Here is a 22855-nt window from a genome sequence, read left to right as displayed (position 1 = left end):
CTTGAATCCGTGGCCTCTTCCCGACCTTTCATCCCAGCCTTTGCCTCCCATACCTAGCCTTCACATACCCAAAGAGGAAATAGAGGATATCCTGGACCATGAGATAATTTCTACGTCGGATGGCGGATTTCAGAAATACTTGGTTAAATGGAAGTCACGCCTAACTTCGGACAGTGCGTGGCTCACTAAGGACGAGCTTCAGAGACTTGATCCCGACATCCTAGAGCGGTTTAGGAATTTTATTTCGCCAGTGGCGAAATCTTCACAGCTGGGGAGAGTTGATGAGGACATCGTGCACATGCACGCCCGCACACCACCACCCCTACGCACGTACGTACGCAGAAGGAGGACCCCACCATCGATCTGGCTCGATGACGACGTCCAGGGAGGGCCTCCTAGCTAGAAGACAAGTTTTGGTTCAGAAAAGTGGCCCGATAGTCAAGAAAAGCCCATCATGGGATCTTATGATTGTGGCCCACTCATCGGATTGGTTTTATATTTTAGATTTTGCTTATTGTTATTATTTAGAACATCGTGAACGCTTTAGATTTCCTTGTTTGGTTTTTATTTTAGTTTACTTCATCGCCAAGTAATAGGTGTCGCACATGGTGCGAGTTTTTGGGTATAGGGTTTTCCCTATAAATAGGCACCCCTTGTAGTTCTTTTCATTCATTGAAGTTAATAAAAAATTCCGGCTTTATTTTTCTGCTCTCTTCGTGAGTTGTGGAAGAATTCAAAAGTGGGTGCGAAACCCTCCCTTTTCGAAGGGCTAATTACCGTGGTGTGAAGCCACATCGATCCCAATTCACCCCCATCTTCCATCATCTTTTTTTCCATCTTCCCCCACCATCCATACTTCGAATTTGTCCTTTTGTTGCATCAGATTTCTTTATTACAGCAAGTTTTCAGATTTCGGCCCGCAAGCGAGCTGAAACTTCGGTGGAGCACCACGCACAAACCGTACATTGGATCGAGCTGAGATTTGGAGGTTTTGGAGTCCATCCCTGGCCGTCCAGGGTTAAGGTGGCCTTTTTCTGAATAGTGGGCCCCATACACGTGCGGCCGGGATCACATGTACGTTCGTCTAGGCCATTGTTGCTGTGCACACGCGGGATCATCTTTTGGCTTAGGTTTTTATCCTCTTTTATCCTCTCATAGCCGTTTTTCATGAATCCTAACCCTAGATTACATGATTCCTAATTGATTTACCCCTTTTTTATCACTTTAGTGTTCCTTGAATTAAAATTAGGGAATCCCTTGGATTAGGGACTGATTTTTATGCACGAGTAGTTGATTTTATTTCCCTTTGACATCGTTTGGTTTATAATTTTTATTGGTCCAGTCCTAGCCTGCGTCGGCTTGGACCCGCATAGAGTTCCCTTTTTAATTGAATGTTTGGATTTTCATGTGGGACGTGGAATTTGTGTGATTGTTTCTGAATTGGTAGGATTTAAGCCTGAAATCTTGCATATCATATTTAATTTTCCATGTCCTGCATCACTATCATTGCCTTTGGTTGCCTGTAAAATTTTAAGTTGTAAACACTTTACACGGTTACACCAGAAAAGAGTTTCAGGTATAAACTATTTAAATGCTATTTTGTTTGGCTTTCAAATGGTAATTTGTTTATAGGTGAACGAATTATGTGTTTGGCTAATTGGTGAACCATTTATAATGTGGAAAGTGGGTATTCACACTAGATAAATCTTGGGGCGGTAAATCTCGCCAAAATCGGCAAATCACATGAAAATGACCCAATTTTTTTAGGGCCCTAGGAGGGCATCAAAGCATGCACACACTTGATGGATTGGATGTCCTCCACCCATCATAGTGGGCCCCATATGCAATCCGGAAGTTTTTAATAGTGGATATCCCATCCTTACCGTTCGTGTGGTCCATTTGATGATCAATCAAACTATTTTTCTGGGCAATAGGAGGGCATCTAGAGAAGCACATAATGGACAGATTGGATGTACCATAAATTACAGTGGGCCCCACACATCATGAGTTTGTATCAACTATTGTGTCCTATTATGTATAATGTTTTTTTAGTTGTAAAGACTTTACCTATAATCATGTTTCAGATTACAACTAAAAGCTGTAATGCGTTACGGCCTATAAAGCCTTTACAAGCTAATGTAGGTATCCAAACAACCCCAGCTATCCTATTACTTGTAATCCCTTTACAACTTTAGGATTTTACAGGCATCCAAACAACCCCTAAATGAGAAACCAATACACATTGGAACTCTTTTTTTCACTAGTACTTGTTGAATATATTCTTTTGATTTTTCAGTGTCTTAAATCTTTGCTTTGAAGCTTTCTCACCCATAGAGATCTCTTATTTCTAATTGGCATCTTCCACAATTATGATATAGCATGATTCTAACACTATATGCTAGTACATGTGGTACTACGAGTTTGCCATGTGTTTGAGACTGCTTGCTTAGACACTTGTTCAAGGGGCTTGTCTAAAAGTGCATGCTCTAGATCCTACTGTTTGCAAAGCACCCTTTATGGTTAGAGGACAATAGCTGCACAAACATGTAGTTGGAGGCATCACTATGTTAGTATGTAAGTTGTTGTCGGTAAACGTGGATTGGTGGGCTCCTTTGTATTCAGTACAACCAACCACTTGATCATGTACTTGAGCATGGCTCTCCTGTGGGTATGTGGCTCATTCTCGACAATAATGCCTAGTAACCAAGGCATTTAGTAATGGTATGGCCGACATAATGGCCATCTGTGTGACTGTTACAATATGGGCTGTTACGGTCTTTATGACCCTTGTAACCGAGATGTTCCATAACGATAACGGTGGCCATAATGGCCACCGCCATTACTGTTATGATATGGGCCGTTATGGCCATTACAACCAATGTTGTGAAAATCGTTACCATATCACAAATCGTAATAGAGGTTGAATCGTATTGAATTGCAAATTTAATTGTAAATCGTAAGATTTTTTATGATCTTCTTAAAAATTTAAAAAATATAAATAAATTAGAAAAAATTAAAAACAATAATCATCCTTTTGCCCAATGTTTTCAGTATTGACGATAGCAGCTGATATATCCCACAATATATATTGTATCCCACTTGTGCGATACGAAATGTACAGGTAGTGCCGATATATCCCACCCGTTCGATTCGGTGAGCGTTTTTGATTTTCGATTTTTGATCTTTTTTATTTTTGTTTTAATTTTAATTTTTATTTACTGTAAAACATGTTAAATCAATGTGAAAGTGTCACAAAAACATGATTTTTCATGTTTTGCATGAAAAATCAAAGATTTGGAGCTTCGATTTCAAGATTTGGTGGACATGGACTGAGTTGTGGAAAATTAGAAAAAATTGAAAATTCCCAATTTCTCATAAATCAGTTCCAATATGTCCAAACACAAAATCAAATATATATGTAACCCGATCTAGTGATTCTTCTTTTGCTTTTGAATGTATTGCTTGTGTTTTTATACACGTCTTTTTACATTTGTTAGTTATATGAATAGACTTTGAATATACTTTTGCATCAATTCAGTTAGACAACGCATAGGTTAGGACCCCATACAAAGGAAACCTATTATGTGCACTTCTTTTTTTTTTTTTTTAATTTTAACAACCCTTGAAGTTTCATTGAAAAATTCAACCAATTTCCCAATGTTTCCCCATGTTTCCCAACAACAACGATACATTATGTGATACAATCGATATACCCCATGCGATAACCGATATGCATCTATATACCAAGGGTCGCGATAATGATACGAAAAACATTGCTTTTGTCATCAATATGCACCAAGTAATACCATGTCATGACAGTGTTAAAGGATTCTTATCTTTACGTCTTTCAAGAAATTTTCACCTTTCAAAAAAAAGTCTTTCAAGAAATTTTCCCTAAAAACATACAAGGATCCTTTAATAATTTATGTTCCTGTTAACTTGCTTGAATTTAGAATCACATTGAAAAGCAACATTTCATTCTATATACCAATGAAAAAGATATTTTGATTTCCGACCATCATTCCACAATACATATAAGTCAACATGATCATAATCATCCATAAAAACATTCCAGATAAGTCAAATATCAATTAAATGTTTCGACTGGTTAAGAAGTAAGAAATCCAAAAAAAAAAAAAAAAAACTCTACAATTTAACGTTGAAGAGAATATATATAATTTAATCTCTTACATAGAACAAAATAAAATATTTTTCTTTTTCTAAATGATTCCTTTTTTTTTTTTTTTTAAAGTTTTTTTTTTTTATATAAATAATTCTTAAAGCCCCCACCAATTTAAAAACATAAAATGAAAGTCACATGAAGCTTAAAATAGAAGAGAACATGTATAATTTGAATCATTATCGGGATTTGAATTGTAAATCGTAGGATTCAAATCATAAAATCGTAAGATTCATATAAAAAGGGATTCAAATAGTTTTGCTTAAGATTCGACTCAAATCATAAATCTTACAGGTTCGATACAGCTCGTATTTTGTAAACCATGCTTGTAACGGCTGTTACAATCCTATACTTTCATCTTTTTTAAAGGAAGAAATGTTTAAAAAAAATGGAAACATTCAAAAATGTGATAATCCCAAATATGTATTCTTTTCTGGTTTTGAACATGTAGTTGATAGTGTAACGGGCTATTCTTTGGTAAGAATGCTTTCTCGGGCTGCCTGATACTATTAATTGGAGACTGATTCTAAAACAGTAAAACTCCTATACTTAGGCATCTAAATATTCAATATTAATATATAATTAAGATTGTAAGTCTACATATGAGTAATGATGGGTTGATGACACAATTAAAGGCTGTTATGTAATCACTATATTTAGGCTTCAAAACAAAATCAAGCGTGATTTGGTGGATTAGGCTCATTACACAATTATAAGCTGTTATGTAATCACTACATAAGTACAACAAAGCAAAGAGTGAAAAATAGGAAAAAAAAAGAGGTGATAGCACCTCTTCTGATATTCCCATCATGGTCCACTCCGCTTCGATCATTAAATCCTATGCATTTTGTGTTGTGATTCTCAAAATAGTCTTACATTTTGTTTAAACTTAGTTTCTAACTTCATGCAATATTGAAATGAATAAAGTAGAAAAACGATAGAATTTCAATTTTTTTTTTTTTTTCAAAATGAGGCCTATATGGCTGTATTGGCTGGCTTGTAATGGCATATTAGCCGATGTGACCCATTTTTTTCCATAGCGGACTGATTCACCCCTGTATAACAGGGGTGTGACCATTACCTTTACGTAACACTCTCGGCCGTATTGGCTTGTAATGGTGTATTAGCCAATGTGGCCCATTTTTTCCATAGCGGACTGATTCACCCCTGTATAACAGGGGTGTGATCATTACCTTTACATAACAGTCTCGGCCGTATTGGCTTGTAATGGTGTATTAGCCAATGTGGCCCATTTTTTCCATAACGGATTGATTCAGCCCTGCATAACAGGGATGTGGCCATTACCTTTACATAACAGCCTCTACGGTCGTAATGTAACAATTTTTCAATACCATGCTAGCAGCTGCTCGTACATGACCCTGCCTTGCCTACTGCCCCTTTGGGGTTTAGTTGGGCAGGAGGATGGTATTGGGTGCACAACTTTGCACATGAATGGAACTCTTTCGTAACTTCCATGAGATCTTCCTTGATTACACTCCACCGCTCTTGCTAAAAAGCAAGGAGCAACCATCCAGTCCCAAAGCCTCTATCTCTTCCCAATTCGGACACAATCTTTTGATGTCCTCTTTTTTCGAACTGCCTCTCAAGTCAGTATGCTTTCTTAGGGCTGGTGGTGTTCAAAAGTTAAGACTGCCTAACTTTGGTCTATGTGAAGCTTTGAATAGAAATCCACTACAACTTTCTTAACCCCTTCTGGATTTTCAATCATTTCACATAATCTTCGTTATCTCATTAAAAGGGAAAAAACATGCCTTATCTAGCATTCACAACTGGATGAAAAAATGCTGATATATATATATATATATTTTAACCATCTGACCATAACTCCCTCGTCTTTTTTCTCTTAGAGATTTCTTCTGCTTTTAGAACATCCTTGAACTCCCTTTTTGGAGTATTCCCTTTTGCATATTCCTCACTTGTAAGTGTTATTGTATCTTGCTCCATATCAATATTCGAGATATAGTTAGGACCTTTTTTTAATTATTGTCTTCGATGATTCCAAAACATTCCTTATTCCACAACTATATTTTCTACTATAGGCCTGATGTTTATGGAAAAATTTGAAACTAGCTTGCTCGATAACTTCCTCCAATTTCCACTATTCCACACCGATTTCAAAAATCACTGTTTGGTAACCATATGTGTCCGAACTTCAAGGGATGAGACGGCGCATGAGGATGTGGGCGTATAGATGTATGACCCTCCCTAATGATGTGGATGTGGGCCATTCCACTATACGGCCCACCTAGCTTCTTTCTTTTTTATACTTAAGTGTTTATATTAGAATAGGACTTTTTTGGAATATGAACATTATTCGTGAGGGTGTTTTTGTATTTTTTGGTTTTTATTATTTATATAATGGGGAAGAGTAGGGATGTCCAGCCCTTACTCTTTTTCTTCTCGTCTCTTCTCGTCTCTTTAATCTATAATTCTACATGGTATCAGAGTATCCCTATTGTTGATCTAATCGATCTTTCTTTCTTCTATCCTATAATTCTTCTTCATTCTTTTATTTCTTTGGTCTCTCTTATCCCTTTTGTGCTGAAAAACTTTTTAAGAAACTTAGGTTTTCATTTCTTTTTGTTGTGCCTAGCCTTTTTAATAGTTTGTGCATGAAATGGTGATGAAGTGTTCATGGTCATCAGCTCTCATGTGTGGGACGTGAGGATGTGTCCATTGTCGGATTCCAAGTTCGTGATCATCGACCCCTCTGATTAGTTGGAACATGCGGGCTGATTTTTCTCTTCAAGTGTGGTGTGCATACCATGTGAAGTGTACAAGTTGGGTATTCATTGGTCGCGAAAGGTTAGCCCGTGTTCATATAAGCTTGTGGTATATGTTCAGTTCCTTGTCCTAAATGGAAGAGAAAAGTGATTTGAGAATTGGATCCATAATTTCATCCGATTTCTAGGGATTCCAATGATCTCCATTAAATTAAGTGGAAGGAACTATTTTCAATGGTCCAAATCCATCTAAGTGTTTTTAACTGCCAAGGCAAATAAAAAGACTTGACCATTGAAAATCCTGATGAGAATTCTCATATGTATGATCAATAGATTTAGGAGAATGCTCAGATTATGACATGGTTGTAGAATATTATGGAACTTGTCAGTAGTGCGAATGTAATGTTTTTGGATGCTGCAAAAGAAGTGTGGAATGCATTATGAGAGATGTATTAATCAGACAAAGACATTGTTCGGATGTATAAGTTATTTGAGGAAATATTTGACTTTTAACAAGGAGATAAATCACTTGGTGAATATTATTCAAAACTTAAAGGAATGTGGGAAGAGTTGAATATGTATCGACTCCTTACCACTGATTTGGAGAAGCAATGTCAGCAATTAGAGGAATTCAGTGTAGCTAAGATTTTATCCGGCTTAAAATGCGAACATGAACTGGTTTGTGCAAAGATTTTGGGTGGTAAGGATGTGCCATCTCTTAATGAAGTGTTTTCTTGCCTCCAATGTGTATCTCTTGGCTCTGCAAGTGGAGCTAATGACAACTCTGCTTTAGTATCTTTTACTAATTAGGGCTGAGGTAGTGGTTGTAGTGGCAGAGGCAATTAAGGTGGTCGTGGTGAAGCAGGTCTTGGACCTAGAAAGTGTATCTATTGTGGGCTTATGAATAATTCTGTTAAAAAATGCTAGGATGTTTACAGAAAGCCAGGATAGGCTAATCATGCATCTCAGTGTAAAAAGCCGTGAGTCGTATTCAGCTAGTTTTACGTCCACAACTCAACAACCATGTATGTCCGGAGAGATGTTTATGCTTACTCAAAAATAGTATTCCAAGTTGCTGAAAAATCTACAGAATCAGATTGTTCATGTTACTTCTGCAACAACTTTCACTCCTACGGCTACATTTGTGACTTCAGGTATGATTTATTTAGGATCCAAGTTCTTTGCTTCATGGGTCATTGACTTTGGAGCATCTGACCATACAACTGGTAAGTCCATTGCATTTTCCTTTATTAATACAATGTTAATGGGTTCATCTGGCACTTCGACAGATGGAACTCAGTCCAAAGTATTGGGAATGGGTACTGTTCTTCTAAGTTCTTTCTTTTCATTATCATCTGTCCTTTATGTCCCTAAATTCCCTTTAAGTCTTCCATCTATTACCAAGCTTACCAAATATCTCAACTGCTTTGTGATTTTTTTTCTTTCGCATTGTGTTTTCTGGGTTGTAAAAGATGAAGAAGAAGATTGGTGAAGGACATGAATATGATGATTGTACTATCTTGACCGTGACGTTGTTGGTGCAGTAGCACATAAGAACATTTCTTTGTTTCAATGGCACTACCTTCTTGGTCATCCATTGTTGAAGATTCTCAAATGTGCTATATCGTTCATGTCTGTTTTAAAGGGTTAAGTGTGTGAGTTAAGTAAACATCATCATGTTAGTTTTCTTCCATCTGTGGAAAACCGTAGTTTAGTTCATTTAGATGTTTGGAGATGGTTAAAATTTCCAGTGGGTCAGGGTATAAGTATTTTGTTACATTTGTTGATGATTTTTTACGAATAACTTGGTTTTATTTAATGAAAGACAGATATGAATTATTCTTTATTTTAGCATTTTTCACATGGAAATACAAAATCAATTTGACTCAAAAGTGTCCTTCATTTTGATAATGCTAAGGAATATATGTCCCAATCCTTTAATCAACATCTTTCTAAAGCATGTATCTTACAACAAACATCATGTACTCCAAGGTTGGCCTTAATAACCTTTATGCTCTAGCTTGATGGGGAGTGTTAATGTATGAGGTAGTGGACATACAGTTGTACGACCCACCTAATGGATGTGGTTGTAGGCCATTCCATTGTAAGGCCCACCTAGATTCTCTCTTTTATATTTAGTGTTTATATTGTATATGCATTGTTTGGAATAGGAACATTATTAGTGAGGGTATTTTGTGTTTTTTTTTTTTTTTTTAAAGGGAAAGAGTAGGGATGTCCAACCCCAACTCTTTTTCCTTCATTTTCCCAACTCTCTCTCTTTTCTTCTATTCTCTTCTCTTCTTCTCTCATTAATCTATGATTCTATGGTCTCTAACCAAATTGGGTTATGATCAAAATTAGACGTGGGAGAGTGGCCTGAGAAATCCTCAAGAACTGGCTCTTATTAAAAAAATAAAAATAAAAATCCAGTCTGCACATCACTGAAACTTTCTGGTTATTTGACCATGTAAAAAATGCTCCTATCAGGGGTGTAGATCAATTAGGTAATGTATTTTGATAAAGCAAGAGAATCTACACAACAAAGAGAGCTTTGAACCTCCTAAGAATTGGGTTCTTGAAATTATTGTTTTAATTCTTTGATCCCGACTTCCCATCAACATGGTTCTAAAATTTGGTGACTCAACTCGAACTTGGCCAAGTGAACTAAACTTGTTCAGAAATTGAACTGAGAAACTCACTAGCGAGCTTGACTCGGTTCAGACTCATTGAGTCGGCTCAATTACTTGATCAACTAAACACAACTCGGCATGACTCGCACTGAGTTGCTCACTGAGTTGATTCGCTTTTAAATGAAAATTCAAGTGGGTTGTGGGATTTGGATCCACAACCTCAAGTAGTCAACGAAACAGTGTCTATCAGCAGGACAAGCACACATTTGCCGATTTAGCTTTGATTACTTTTATACTCATAGCATTTCCAGGCATCCACAAATTGTAAAAATATTCCCAGTTTTTAATCATTAAATATTGGGTTGAGTCGAATTGAGTCTTCGAGTAGAGTAGAGTTTTCAAGTTTTTAAACTATGTGCACAAAAGTTAAAAAAGAAAGGAATCGTAAGAAATCTCAAACAACAAAAATTCCAGAAAGCAACATCTTCAATCTTGTTGATTCATAAACAGCACCTCTATTTGGTCAGGTGGTAATCCTGAACCTTAGGATCTTTAAGTTTCTGTTGCAAGGTCCCATCGATGCCCATATTGACCCACACAATCAGTTTTTAGTAATCTCTTAACAGTTTCAGTTTCAAAGATGAATTATCACCCCTTTCCTGTTCATGGTTTGTCTAACAAGGTTTGTTGATTGGGCCCGCCTGCACGCTATGATCATGCTCCTTGTTTTGTTCTGTGATTTGTTCCACTCCAATTAATCTATTTGGTTCCCAACCATCTGTTGTTACACTGATGGAATATTTTAATTGATTTTGGATGGAAACCAAGACGCCTACCAATGGATCTTCTGTTCTGTAGATTAGTTCGAGTGCAATATGTCGGGCATTAAGGCTGATGTTGCCAAAGAGCAAGATCATGCAGAGGATGTTCTCAGGTATCAAGCGGACGGAGACTTCCCTGTGGAGGGCTCAGATCATCCTGACAAAAGCAATGAAAATTCCATGCCCTCACCCCAAGCTGAGGTAGCATACATTCTTGTAGTCTGTTTATGTTGTCATAATATTCTGATAGTCTGCATGCACCTATGAAATCCATGTGTTACTGAATGCAAAGCTATTCATACTAGTGTCAATTTATTGTCGCTGGGTCTTTCAAGATTGATAATAACCGTTTTGTCTGTAGGAGGAAGTGATCAAGAAGAAGTATGGAGGAATTCTACCTAAGAAACCACCACTCATTTCAAAGGTAATAATTCTTTCTTATGCACAATGTGAAATCTTTGATGCCACAATTGATTAGAAAAAACAAAGAACAAAGAAAAAGAGAAGGAAAAAAAAAAGGAAATATATGATGTATCTGCATCACAAGTTTTATCTCTGTACTACCTGAAAGATTACTGTGCTAGAGTAATTAGTGGATTTTGAATGAATCATAATTTTGCTTCTGTTTTCACTTCAGGACCATGAACGAGCTTTCTTCGACTCCGCTGATTGGGCATTGGGAAAGGTATTTTTGTGTTGTATCTCAGTTTTTATATGAGCTATAGTCGTTCAATGCTAATCATGACATTGAGTAGGGCTGTCTTCACCTAGTTTTTGTGGATGTGTGTGTAAACAGCAAGGTCAGAAGCCCAAAGGTCCACTTGAGGCACTTCGGCCAAAATTGCAGGTTTGTTGGGTTTTAGTTCGATGCTGCTGTTTTTTTTTTTGGTTCCATCCATTCTTTTCATCATGTTGCTGTTTTGCTTATGGTCCACTTTCCCTCAATCCACTACATTTTATATCAGAATATGCTTATACTTCATTTGAACTCTATACGATGTATGTTCTGTATTACACAACCATATTAGCAGGTGTTTTTGCTAAGCTTCACATAAACTCTTTACAACCAAAAGAGCCAAGCTAGCATGTGTTGCAGACATCCAGGCCATGCATCAGTTGGGCCTCATTGTGTAAATGACTGGGCCCCGAAAAAGGAGGGTCAACTCCTCCAGTGGGCCACATCATCAGCCATCTTAGCCTTTCTTCCATTACTTTGGGGTGGGCTTTTAAATGGTAGGTTGACAAAGGCTTTACTATTGGCTGCCAACCAGACAACCATCTTTCACATGAGCTCTTGGAATCGGTCATGGCAAAGTCTAGCAAATGTGATCTCATGGAATGAAATTTACGTGACCCATAAATCAAACAAGCAATGGGAGCTGGTGGGTGACACGTGTATGTTGATTGTAGATTCATTGCCAATTATGTTAGACCATCCATTGTTTCCATACATTTGTTCCACCTTATGATTTAAAGGTACTGACGCAAACAACATGCTAAGTTGGCACTTTTGCTACTAGTCCAGATGTTCGTGTGAGTTCAATGAAGTTCTTTATAAAACGGAAACATATCCTGTTCTCTCTAATAAAAGCAGTAGGCAGTTTATGCATAAAAAAATTCAAATTTGAATTTTCACGCAGATGAAAAGTACCCTTAAAGATGTCACTTCTTACGTACATCTCTCTCTCTCTCTCTCTCTCTCTCTCAGCCGACACCACACCAGCAAGTCCGTTCCCGGCGATCAGCTTATGCTCCTGCGGATGGTGAAGGTAGGTCCTTGCTACTTAAACCACACCAAAGACCTGATATTCTCTCCTTGTTGTTTCTCTAGAAGAACCTCACCGTGTGTTCTTTCTGCAGATGGAGGCAATGCTACTTCCGAGGATCCAAGCAGCAACGAGCAATAGCTATTGATTTTTTAATTTCTCCAGAGCTTCCGATCATTCTGATATTTGAAGGTGATGAGCGCTCTCCTGCGTCTGTTAATAAGAGATACAATGGTTTTTGCATTTTCTATAACAAGAAACCACTGCAGCGTTTTTCACACCTGAGACTTGACACTGCTGGGAGTTCTGGTTCGCCAGGTTCTCTTTCTCTAAACGTACAATGTATTCTTACTTTCTTATTAAAGGCAGACATTTGAGCTTTAGCTTGCTTCTACCAATTGTCCTTTTAATCAAGCGGAATGATTTAATACACTTCATGGCCTCATGTTTATGATGCAACATCTTTCCGACTGTACATGAACCCCACCTAAGGTTTCCCATGGGGCAAATTTTTCTCTGACTGAACAATCTAACCACCTGATCAAGAGTGAATTTGATGTTGAAAAAATAGGCAACAGTTCACATTGACTGGTTGAAGTGCACAGTCTAGATTAGGGTGGTCGACAGTTTGGGTCTTGTCGGGTCTGGATCATTCAGGTCCAGATTTAGTTTTTGAAGAGTCAAGACCTATATCTGATTGGGTTTGGGTACCTATCAGGTCTTTGGATCTCGGTTCCCAGTTGGGCTTGGGACAGATAAAAGCATTTATATGGCTGGACCAACCTTACAGGTGCACATGCATGGTATGTAAATGGGCTACCTCGCATGTCTTTGAAACCTCATTTCATTTGCTAGAATAATCAATGTGTGTAAATATATCAGTTTACTATTACAACTAGTGTTCGTAATATTGGTATCAGTACATTTATTGTGGCTGGGGATATGGAAATATGTATCGATATTGCCGATACCTGGAAATGTATTGCTATCTGAGGAAACATTGGCTAACTGAGGAAACATTGGGAAAACTGAGGAAAATGGTGGAATTTCTCAATGAAACTTCACAAAATGCTAACATATGCATGTTTCCATATTTAGGAATCAAAATAATTGCAAAAAGAGGTGCACATAATAAGTTTCCCTTTAATAGGAGACTAAAGGAATGTAATACAAACTTAGGGAAACATGGGGGAAATGGTGGAATTTTTCAACGATATTTTAGAGATGCTAAAATGAACATATTTGCATATTTAAGAATCTATAATAGCAAAAAAAAAAAAAAAGGTACATATTTGCATATTTAAGAATCAATAATAGCAAAAAATGTACATATTTGCATATTTAAGAATCAATAATAGCAAAAAGGGTACATATTTGCATATTTAGAAATAAAATAATAAGTTTTCCTTTAATGGAGCCCTAAAAGCATTTGTTGTTGACTCATGGAACACTGGCGAAATATGGAGGGAAACATAAGGGAAATATGGAGTAAATGGTGGGGATCCATTCATCCATACATCCAACCATCCATTCATGCATGCACATACATATATACAAACACATGCATAATCCATCCATCCATGCATGCATGCATACAATGACACACATTCATGTTCCATCCATGCATGCATGTATGCGCGTGCGCGCACACACATCCATCCGACCATCCATCTACCCATCCATCCATCAATTCATGCATACATGCATACATATACACATAAAAAACTGCATTTCATCATACAACAATATACTTGTAGAAAAATAGTTGAAAACATTGGCAATATCATTACATTGGTGATACTTAGCTATACATAGTCCACACTTGAAATTTTTGATACTACCAGTGTTATTGGTATCTCCAAGTTAGAGTTACCAATAATATTGGCAATATTATTAATAATATTGCCGATACTCGGAACAATGATTAGAATTGGACCTACTTGACCCAACTCGATTTTAACCAGGTCCATAAGACCCGAACCCAACTAGATCCAATTTCTTAATGGGTTCAAGAAATGGGATCCAGACCCATTAAAATCAGGTCAGGTCCATTGGGTACCCATCGACAGCCCTAGTCTAGATTGATCGATGGGAACCTCATATGTATGGTAGGATGCCTGCCACATCATAACATGATGCTTTAAGAGATGAATCTTATCTTTCCCGGATCCTTACTCTTGCTCGGGTGGTATACTCTCAGGAGTTTCAACACCAGGTCAAGGGTTCGAGTATCCATAGGTGGTGAAATTCCACTAGCATGAGTGTGTGGGTGTGCGTGTGCGTGCCTGTGGGAAAAAAAAAAAGAATCTTATCTCTCCCCTTTTATTAGTAGGAGACAAATAAACGATGTGTGGTACATCTTCAAGAGAAACCAAAAAGGAAATTCAACTCAGGTTTTCTGGTGAGGGCCCTAGTTTAAGGTAACTTGAAACTCGGGCATCCATGGAACAGATGTTAATTGTGACCTGAAAAGGCGAAAGCATTAAAAAAAAATGTACGTTAAATGATAAAAATTAATTAAAAATAAAAGTCCCTGCAATGAGTAGAAATTAGAGTGGAAGAAAAATCTAATCAAAATAAAGCAAGACCCCACATCTCAATTTAACGCAATCCATAAATGATTAATCAAAACTGTTAGAGAAATGCTAAGTCTTGAAGGCATTGTACACATTACATGATGATCTTAGCGACAAGTATCCCAGTGCTGTATCATAGTAAGGCCTGTTTGGATGTATACTCCCAAATCAGGATCAATTTCGTTTTTTCAGCTATAACATTTTAGATGTGTGTTTGGGGCAGCTTAGAAAATTGAAGCCGGTTGCAACCCAACTTGCTTTTCTTGCTTCCTCCACAGCTCTGAGTTTGGAAGTGTGAATTCTATTCATCGTAGAAAGCAAGGAGCATTCACAGTTATTCTCGACAATGAGAAGAGTTAAAAGATGGGCCATGTTACCCTGCACGTAGATTGCCCCACCATCCATCAACCTCACAACCACCATTATCTTATCCTTAGGTGCTAAAACTTAATTGGTGGTTTACTGGAGAAGAGAGATTATAAAATCTCAGCTATAGAAACTATTGAAATTTGATTTCAAACACATGGGGCTTACTCCATGAAATTGAATAGGAGCGTTTTAACATTAAGCTTGATGCAACACCCATCCTACCATACTAATGATGAAAAATAGAAGTCAGTGTCTTTCTTAGCTTTCATATGTGCAGTTCTGTGATTGATCTCGGACCATCTGGTTAGGCCCCCACCTGGGGTTTGCTCAAGGCCCAAATCCTCACTCTAGTGTGACAAGTCTAGCTGGCTGTTAGAAAGCTTGCATATGGAATGGCCAAAAATGAAATACCAGGGTCCAGCTTGAGGATTAAAAATCCTTTTCAGTATCAGTTGCCTCCAAAACCAAGTCGTATCCCCGCTATTTTAAGCCGATACAGTCCAACACAGCTAAATTGTTTATGGACGAGCTGTTCCTATCTGGATTAAAATAATAAAAAAAAGAACAAGAAAATGAAAATTTGGAAATTGTCCATCAATCTATGCGAAGTGATCTTTAGGAAGGAGGCAATAATGCTGCTGATTGGATGGTAATGAATGAAATTAATTTAATACCATGTATTCATTCGAAATATGGAGAGTCGAAAAGGATATCTATTTTGATCATTGGTGTTAAAATCACCTGGTTGACTCATCAGGTGGGCCACACATTTACTAAATAAATGGATGGTTAGAAAGAGTGGCAAACACACCCAGATCCATAGTTCAAGTGGTAGACTGAGTGAAAGATACCTCGTTTCAACACTGACCTCTTGGTATCGATTCCCTAAAGGCGGTAGCTAACACTGAAGTGTGAACCCACAGTGGGTGTACTAACAAGCTAACCGAAAAAGAAAAAGAAAAACAAGAAAAGAAAGAGTGGTCGACAGTTCACATTCTGAAGATCACCGTACCTTATGGAAGCATAGCGTGAAGAATTGATGACATGCAATTGCCTTTAGGATCTGGATCGCGGATTTGCAAGGTTTTCTAACAAAATGGTTTTTTTTAATAAAAAAAAAAAAAAAAAAAAATCCTTTCTTCTCGTGTGGGTTTTTGAATTACTAGTGCTATCTCGATGGCCTCTTTATATTGTTTATTTATGTTGTAGTTGTTTTTTTGTCGTTATGGATATTCCCTACAAATTCGGAGAAAACCCACTCACATGTAAACACGTCGATGATCCATCCCTCCGTTTTCTGTTACAGATAGCATGACTTCTCAACAAATTTCGAGTGCCGATCGTCTGTGTTGAAGGAATTAGGAAATTCTGGTCGTCACTTCTCATTGGTCCATGTCATCGCTGATGACAACAGCTCCCCGAATAGGTTGCCTGACTAAACGACAGAACTTTTAACTTCAGTGGGTACCACTATGATTTGTATGTTAGATCCACACTGTCTACTAATTTTTTCATATCATTATAAGAGCACGAGCCCAGAAATGAGGCACATCCAAATATCAAGTGGACCACAACACAAAAGACAGCCGAGATTGAACATTTACCTTTGAAAACTTCCTAGGAATCACCGTGAAGTTTATTTTCTATCTAACCTCTTTGTAAGGTTACACAGACTTAGATGAATGGAAAACACAAATATTAGCTTGATTAAAGTCTTCTAATGCTCCAAAAAGTTCTCAATGATAAGAATAAAATTTCCACTGTTTCCTTGTAGCGTGGCCATTTAAGCCTTGGATCAGTTGTTTTTTTTTGTTTTTTTTTTTGTTTTGTCTTTTACCCTCGGATGATATGTAAAAATGGATGAATAATGTGGATCCGACAAATACATAAAGGTGGAGCCTACAGAGGTTTCACAGGTTAACACTGCCGGTTTTCTTTTCTCCCCGTAGCAAGCAAAGATGGAAATTTTTGATGTGTGAAATTTACTTGGGCCCACGATAATGTATTTCTTAGATCCACACTGTCCATCCGTTTTTTCAGATGATTCAAAGCTAAAGTAGACCACACCAGAACAGTAGGAACTGTCGCCCACCAGTGAAAACTTCTTGAGGCCACAAACGGGTTTGATTAATCTGATATTTGTGTTTTCCCTTCATCCAGGTCTGTGTGACCTTATGAACAGGTTAGATGTCAAATAGACCTCACGGTTGGCATTACTTCACATGTAGTTCATCTAATTTACACTGCTTTGTGGTGTGGTCCACTTGACCATTGGATGTGCCTAATTTTCGGGCTCATGCTCTAGAACGATACGGATAAATTGATGGACGGTTTAGATCTAACACATCAATATTAGTGAGGCCCATAGTAATTCCACACATTAAAAGTTGTGTTGTAAAATAATCGGCGTGTTTTGTAGGACTTTCAACGATCGGCACTCAAAGACGTTGGCCACATGGGATGCAGATTGGTTACTACCCCGCCTCTCCCTAGTAAGGAATGGACATGGGCTCTGAGGGGCCATACTGATGTGTGGCTTTTATCCACACCGTCTATCCATTTTACCATATCATTTTAGTATTCAAGACAAACAAACAGGCATATAAAAAACTCAAGTGAACCACACCAAAAGAAGCGGCAGTGATAATGACACCCACCACTGAAACCTTCCTAGGGCCCACCATGATGGTTAATTTCCATCTAACATGTTTCATAATTTCACATAAACATGGATGAAGGAAAATCACAAATATCAGCTTGATCCAAAACTTCTTTGGTCCCAAAAACTTTTCAACGGTAAGTATTTAATCCCCACTTTGTGGTCAACTTGAGCCTTCAATCTGCCTAATTTTCAGGAATGTACCATAAAATGATATGAAAAAAATGTATGGACGGTGCAGATAAAATCCATACATCGCGGTGACCCCCTTAAATCCCTTGTTCGTTCTCAGCTAGTGACAGTGTGCAGGCTTACACGTGTCAACACATTTAACATATGTGCTGCACCCTGCCGAGCAGAGTGGAAGTATCAGCCATTCATCAAGGAGGGCATATTGTAAACAAATCATATAATAAAAATAAGGGTAACACACATATAAAGTGGACCACACATATAGCTGGAATATGGATTATTGGACCTTTTCTAACTCTTCATTTTTATGGTACAACTTTAACCTCAACCAAAAATAATTTTGGTCCATATGAAGCAACGATCATGATGTACCCTACCTGATGAACAGCCTGGATCCACCAGAAGGTGCCACGTCTGGTCAAATCTCTAAACAGTATTGTTTCATCACGTGACGTACTCCAGGTGTTCCCTCTTCACGAGTCCTTGAAATGTCCGCAACCCTTAAGCACGCACATGAAAGATGGGGGCTATGTCGGTCCGTCCTTGATTTTTGTGTGACACTTACTCCATCCGTACGTTGCACCATTTCATGTTCACCGTACAAAAAGAAGAAGAAATCAGCTGGATCCACAACTCAAGTGGGTCACACATGGACAATGTAAAGTCACGTCTATAACCACTGAATTCAGTTGGCGTGACTATTGGGTTACTCAGTACTAATGTATTGAGTAAACTCCGTGGGGCTTACTGTGATGTATGTTTCTTATCCACACCGTCCATTATCTTTACCAGTACATTTTAGGGTGTGAGCCCAAAATTGAACCATATATAAAGATCAAATGGGCCACACCACAAGAAACCGTGGGAATTGAATGCATAACGTTGAAAGTTCATCTGGGGCTAAAGAAGTTTTCTTTTTTTTTTTTTTTTAATTTTTAATATCAAAGTGATATTTGTGTTTTTCTTTCATCCATGTCTGTGTGACTTTGTGATGGATGATAAATAAACATCACTGCAGGCCATAGGAAGATTTCAATGGTGGATGTAATTATCCCCACTCTTTCTTGTGGTGTGGTCTGGTTGAGCTTTGGATAAGCTTCAATTTTGGATGTATGCCCTAAAAGCATCTAGAAAAATGGATGGACGGCTTGGATAAGACACATACATCCACAGTGGGCCCTACAGAGTTTACTCTGTACAAATCGGCTTCCTAGTGGTGGCACACCTGACTTTTGTTTTATGCTAGTTGGTGGACTTTTCTCCGCGTAGGGCTAACTTGATGAAAGGTTTCGATGGCAAATAAACAACATAGCGAGGATCTCATCCATTGTGGGAGCTGAATAGGTGCAGCCCGGCCTCACTCAAAGATGGTGCGGCCCTTACCATGTGGCCCACTTTGATGTATGTATTCTATATCCACCACGCTGTTAGTCTGTTTTGCCCTATTATTTCGGGGCAGGAGCTCAAAAATGAAGTAAATCCAAATATCCAATGGACAATACAATGGAAAACAGTGGTGCTTGACCATTAAAAAGACTCATTGTAGTCTACAAAAGTTTCGGTCAAGCTGATATTTGTTTTTCTTTTTCCCTTCATCTAAGTTTGTGTGACCTTATTAACAGATTATTGCATAGAAAATATAACAATAGGCTCTAAGAAGTTTTTTAACGGTTGAGTGTTCAATTACCATTGTTTCCTATGATATATTCCACCTAGATTTTAATCTATTTCATTTTTGGGCTTTGTTTGGACCAAAATTTATACGAATCAGATGAACATTATTGATATTGTCACATGGTACCAAAGACATTTGAAAAGAGTAGGTAGTATGAGGCCGATGTTCGACTCAGCCTTGAGTATTTTTTGTATTTTAGTCTCATTGGATAAGGGCAAGTGGTTACCCAAGCCATGCCAACTTCAAAGTGCACGTTTATGGGTGAAATCATGGTACATAAAGTATAACCACCAGTTCCCAGTTGGTTGCACATAATGAAGACATGTGGATAGACGATTATTATTTCATCCTTTTCCTGAAGGCTATAAATACCATAAGCAAATCTAAGAGCCAGCACCCCCCCCCCCCTCCCCCCGGACCCAAATAACAAACACAATTATTAATCCAACACAACATTGTATATATAGGATTAGTCCCTCCCTGCTCAGTAGCAGCGGATCTTAGTGTCAATTTAGGATCAATCTATCCCTGTGTATCTGTCAGACCAACTTAGGTTGTAGCCAATACTTGTAGTTCTCTTCCCTGCATACTGGATATGAAGGAAGGTAACAGTTTACGAACCCGTCTGGCTACGCTCTTACGTTGGGCTGACCATATATAGTCGTAATCTTCGACATTACTTTCCTTCACTCCTCAGTACATCACTCTCAGAAGCACCTGTTGCTCTTACCCAGGTAGGCGATTCCCCATACTGGTAATTCATTCGCATTTTCTTTTATCGTATCCATCTCTCCTCATTATTCATTTCGATCATTCCTTTCTTTTTGTTCATTTCGACTATACAACTATTGCACATTTGTAAGTCCTTTAAATTTTAAGCCTAAAAAGAGTTCATTTGGAGGAAGAGTCACAATCTCTGCCAATCGCCTAAGTAACGAACGCACGACGGTTGGTCGAATAGACAAACGATCAAGCTAATACCAAACTATGCTCTATCTCAACACCAAAGGTCGGTTGTCGCGGTTTGAATCGGACCCAATCAGTTCTGGGACGCCCACAACCCTCACACGTGTTTTGCACAACTAAATTTAAGGATCGACACTTTTGACACGCCCGGTGGGACATGTATGCAGTTGTTAATTGAAACTTTTAACAACATGAATAGATGATCTACTCAAGTAAGTAGGAATATGGAAAAATAAGCTCCTGAAGCATTAACAATGTAGGTCAAACCAAAGGTCCCTACTCTACCAGTTTCAGCAATTCCAAAAGTAGTATCAACATCACAAAATAACTTTGTGTATTCTAATGGAGTCCTAGAAAGTGTGAATATTAGCTTACGAGAATTAACTGAAAAAGACATGTTATAAGCTGGATATTCTCAGACACAAACTAAAGCAATAAACAGCCTTGCGACTTTTCTTAATGATAAATTACCGGATTACCATCAACCTAATACATAAATTTAGAGATTTAACAATGCCATGCTTAAAATATTGATGATACCTCCATGCAACGTACTGTCAAACCCGGATGTAATAGGCCGAAATATGCCACCGTAAGTAGGCATTATGAGGAATGGACGAAATGACTAATTTAACAACCCTATTAAAAATTATTTGAATCATAATATGCAGATTGTAGGACCATTTGTGTCGAATTACGACATTATCGGAGGTCAGGTGCCCGGTTTGCAGCCTACTCATGATTTACAAGTACCTCTAATAGGAAACCTCATACTCTTACCTACGGGCTGACATTTACCTAGTATATTAATTTGCATATAAACTTGGTGCAATCTTGGCAAGATATGGAAAAAATGTTCCATACTCAATCTTATCGAAGTAAACTTGAGTTTCCCTTAGCTAATTTTTTTTTGGCTCAGTAACTACTCGATGAACCAGCTGAAAAATATATCACTCAGTTTTAAAAAGTAAAGAATAGATGTTGAGTATTTTTGTTGGAACCTCGATTTGTGAAATTAGTTATATAAGGTTTAGACATGGAACTTCAGAAGAAATTTAAAGAAGTGAATTTTGAAAACCTGGCAAATTTGTCGGATCGAGAAATCGGGTATGAATGGCTGCTCAAAGAGGAAAACCAAAGTAGAAACTCATTTTTTGATACTTATTATCGTAACCCAAATTATGAAATTGTATTGGTTGAAATCAACCTCAATAAACCATTTGTTTATAAGGCTTTAACAAAGACCAATGATGAATTATCTGTTTAAGATTCTAATATAGTTAAGGGAGCTTTGGAATAAGATATGCGATCTTCCTTTGATATTACAAAGGCTGACGAGACATTTGATCTTTTATTGATGGTCAAACTTATTAAACTTCTGTTAAAACAGAGAATCCCTTTACTGGATGAATTGAAAAAGGTAAAATATTGTAAATGGAATGGTTCATGTTTTCATTCTAAAAGTTACTTTAAAAAACGCGGTTCAAGATAACATATATTCATGAATGCTTAAATTTTCAGATAAAGAGAATGGTGCTATGTTGGTCGATGTTGACCCGTTCTCACTAATGTTATGGATTAACATAGTTAAAGCAGATCTGCGAAGTATGAATGCCTTTACACCGAGAAAAAAAAGTTAGATCGATGAGAGAATAACACGATGGTTAGCCGTATAATGCCATATATATGATGGATAATAACTAAAAGAACACTAGGGGGCAGTGTTCTTCTAGTAGTGGTTTGACGATTAGAGATAATTGGATGTGTGAAAGATGTTATAAAGATATTCAGCAACAACGATTAACAGAAGAATTTTATTCGCTGAAAGGTCAAGGTAATAGATATGACAAATATAACAATATTCGAAATACCTAAGCTATTTCTACTTTAAACACTAACTTGTGTGTAAAACATCATACTTTTCAAAGAAGATATGTTGAAAAGTAATCTCGAATGGTTAAACCAATTATGAATACTGTCAATTAGTGGATTAAAGTCGTTCATCCTAAGTTTTCGCAGTATCCGATGAAAATGACAAGGATGCAGAAACGTCGTTGGCAACGGCAGTTAGCGGTCTATAAAAAATATGAAAGAAAAAAAAATCTTACACAGAACCGACAAAACCGGTCAACAATGCATAATCGACCAAATGATGATTGTAATTGTACTTGTGTGAACAGTTAAAACAAGAGACATAAACTAAAATAACTAATTTATATGAAAACCAACAAACAGTTCATGGTGAATAAGAACTTGCTAATAAAAAGCTAGGTGATT

At 37.6% G+C, this 22855-nt stretch overlaps 1 protein-coding gene across 2 annotated transcripts in view; it reads left to right on the top strand.

The window, feature by feature from the left end:
• Positions 1–12524, top strand: part of LOC131242635 (uncharacterized) — a 35380-nt gene extending 22856 nt beyond the window's left edge. The window contains exons 2-7 of one of the 2 annotated variants that reach the window (XM_058241399.1): positions 10413–10576; positions 10737–10799; positions 11013–11060; positions 11172–11222; positions 12084–12144; positions 12236–12524. In XM_058241399.1, the coding sequence (XP_058097382.1) occupies positions 10430–10576; positions 10737–10799; positions 11013–11060; positions 11172–11222; positions 12084–12144; positions 12236–12282 (417 nt within the window). In that variant the 5' untranslated portion in view covers positions 10413–10429 and the 3' untranslated portion in view covers positions 12283–12524. The remainder of the gene's footprint in view (positions 1–10412; positions 10577–10736; positions 10800–11012; positions 11061–11171; positions 11223–12083; positions 12145–12235) is intronic. The other variant, XM_058241400.1, reaches the window with a different exon arrangement.
• Positions 12525–22855: the final 10331 nt, after the last annotated feature.

This window comes from Magnolia sinica, chromosome 4, assembly GCF_029962835.1.
Source record: "Magnolia sinica isolate HGM2019 chromosome 4, MsV1, whole genome shotgun sequence".
Classification (NCBI taxonomy): domain Eukaryota; kingdom Viridiplantae; phylum Streptophyta; class Magnoliopsida; order Magnoliales; family Magnoliaceae; genus Magnolia; species Magnolia sinica.
This window is presented reverse-complemented; position numbering and strand designations above follow the sequence as displayed.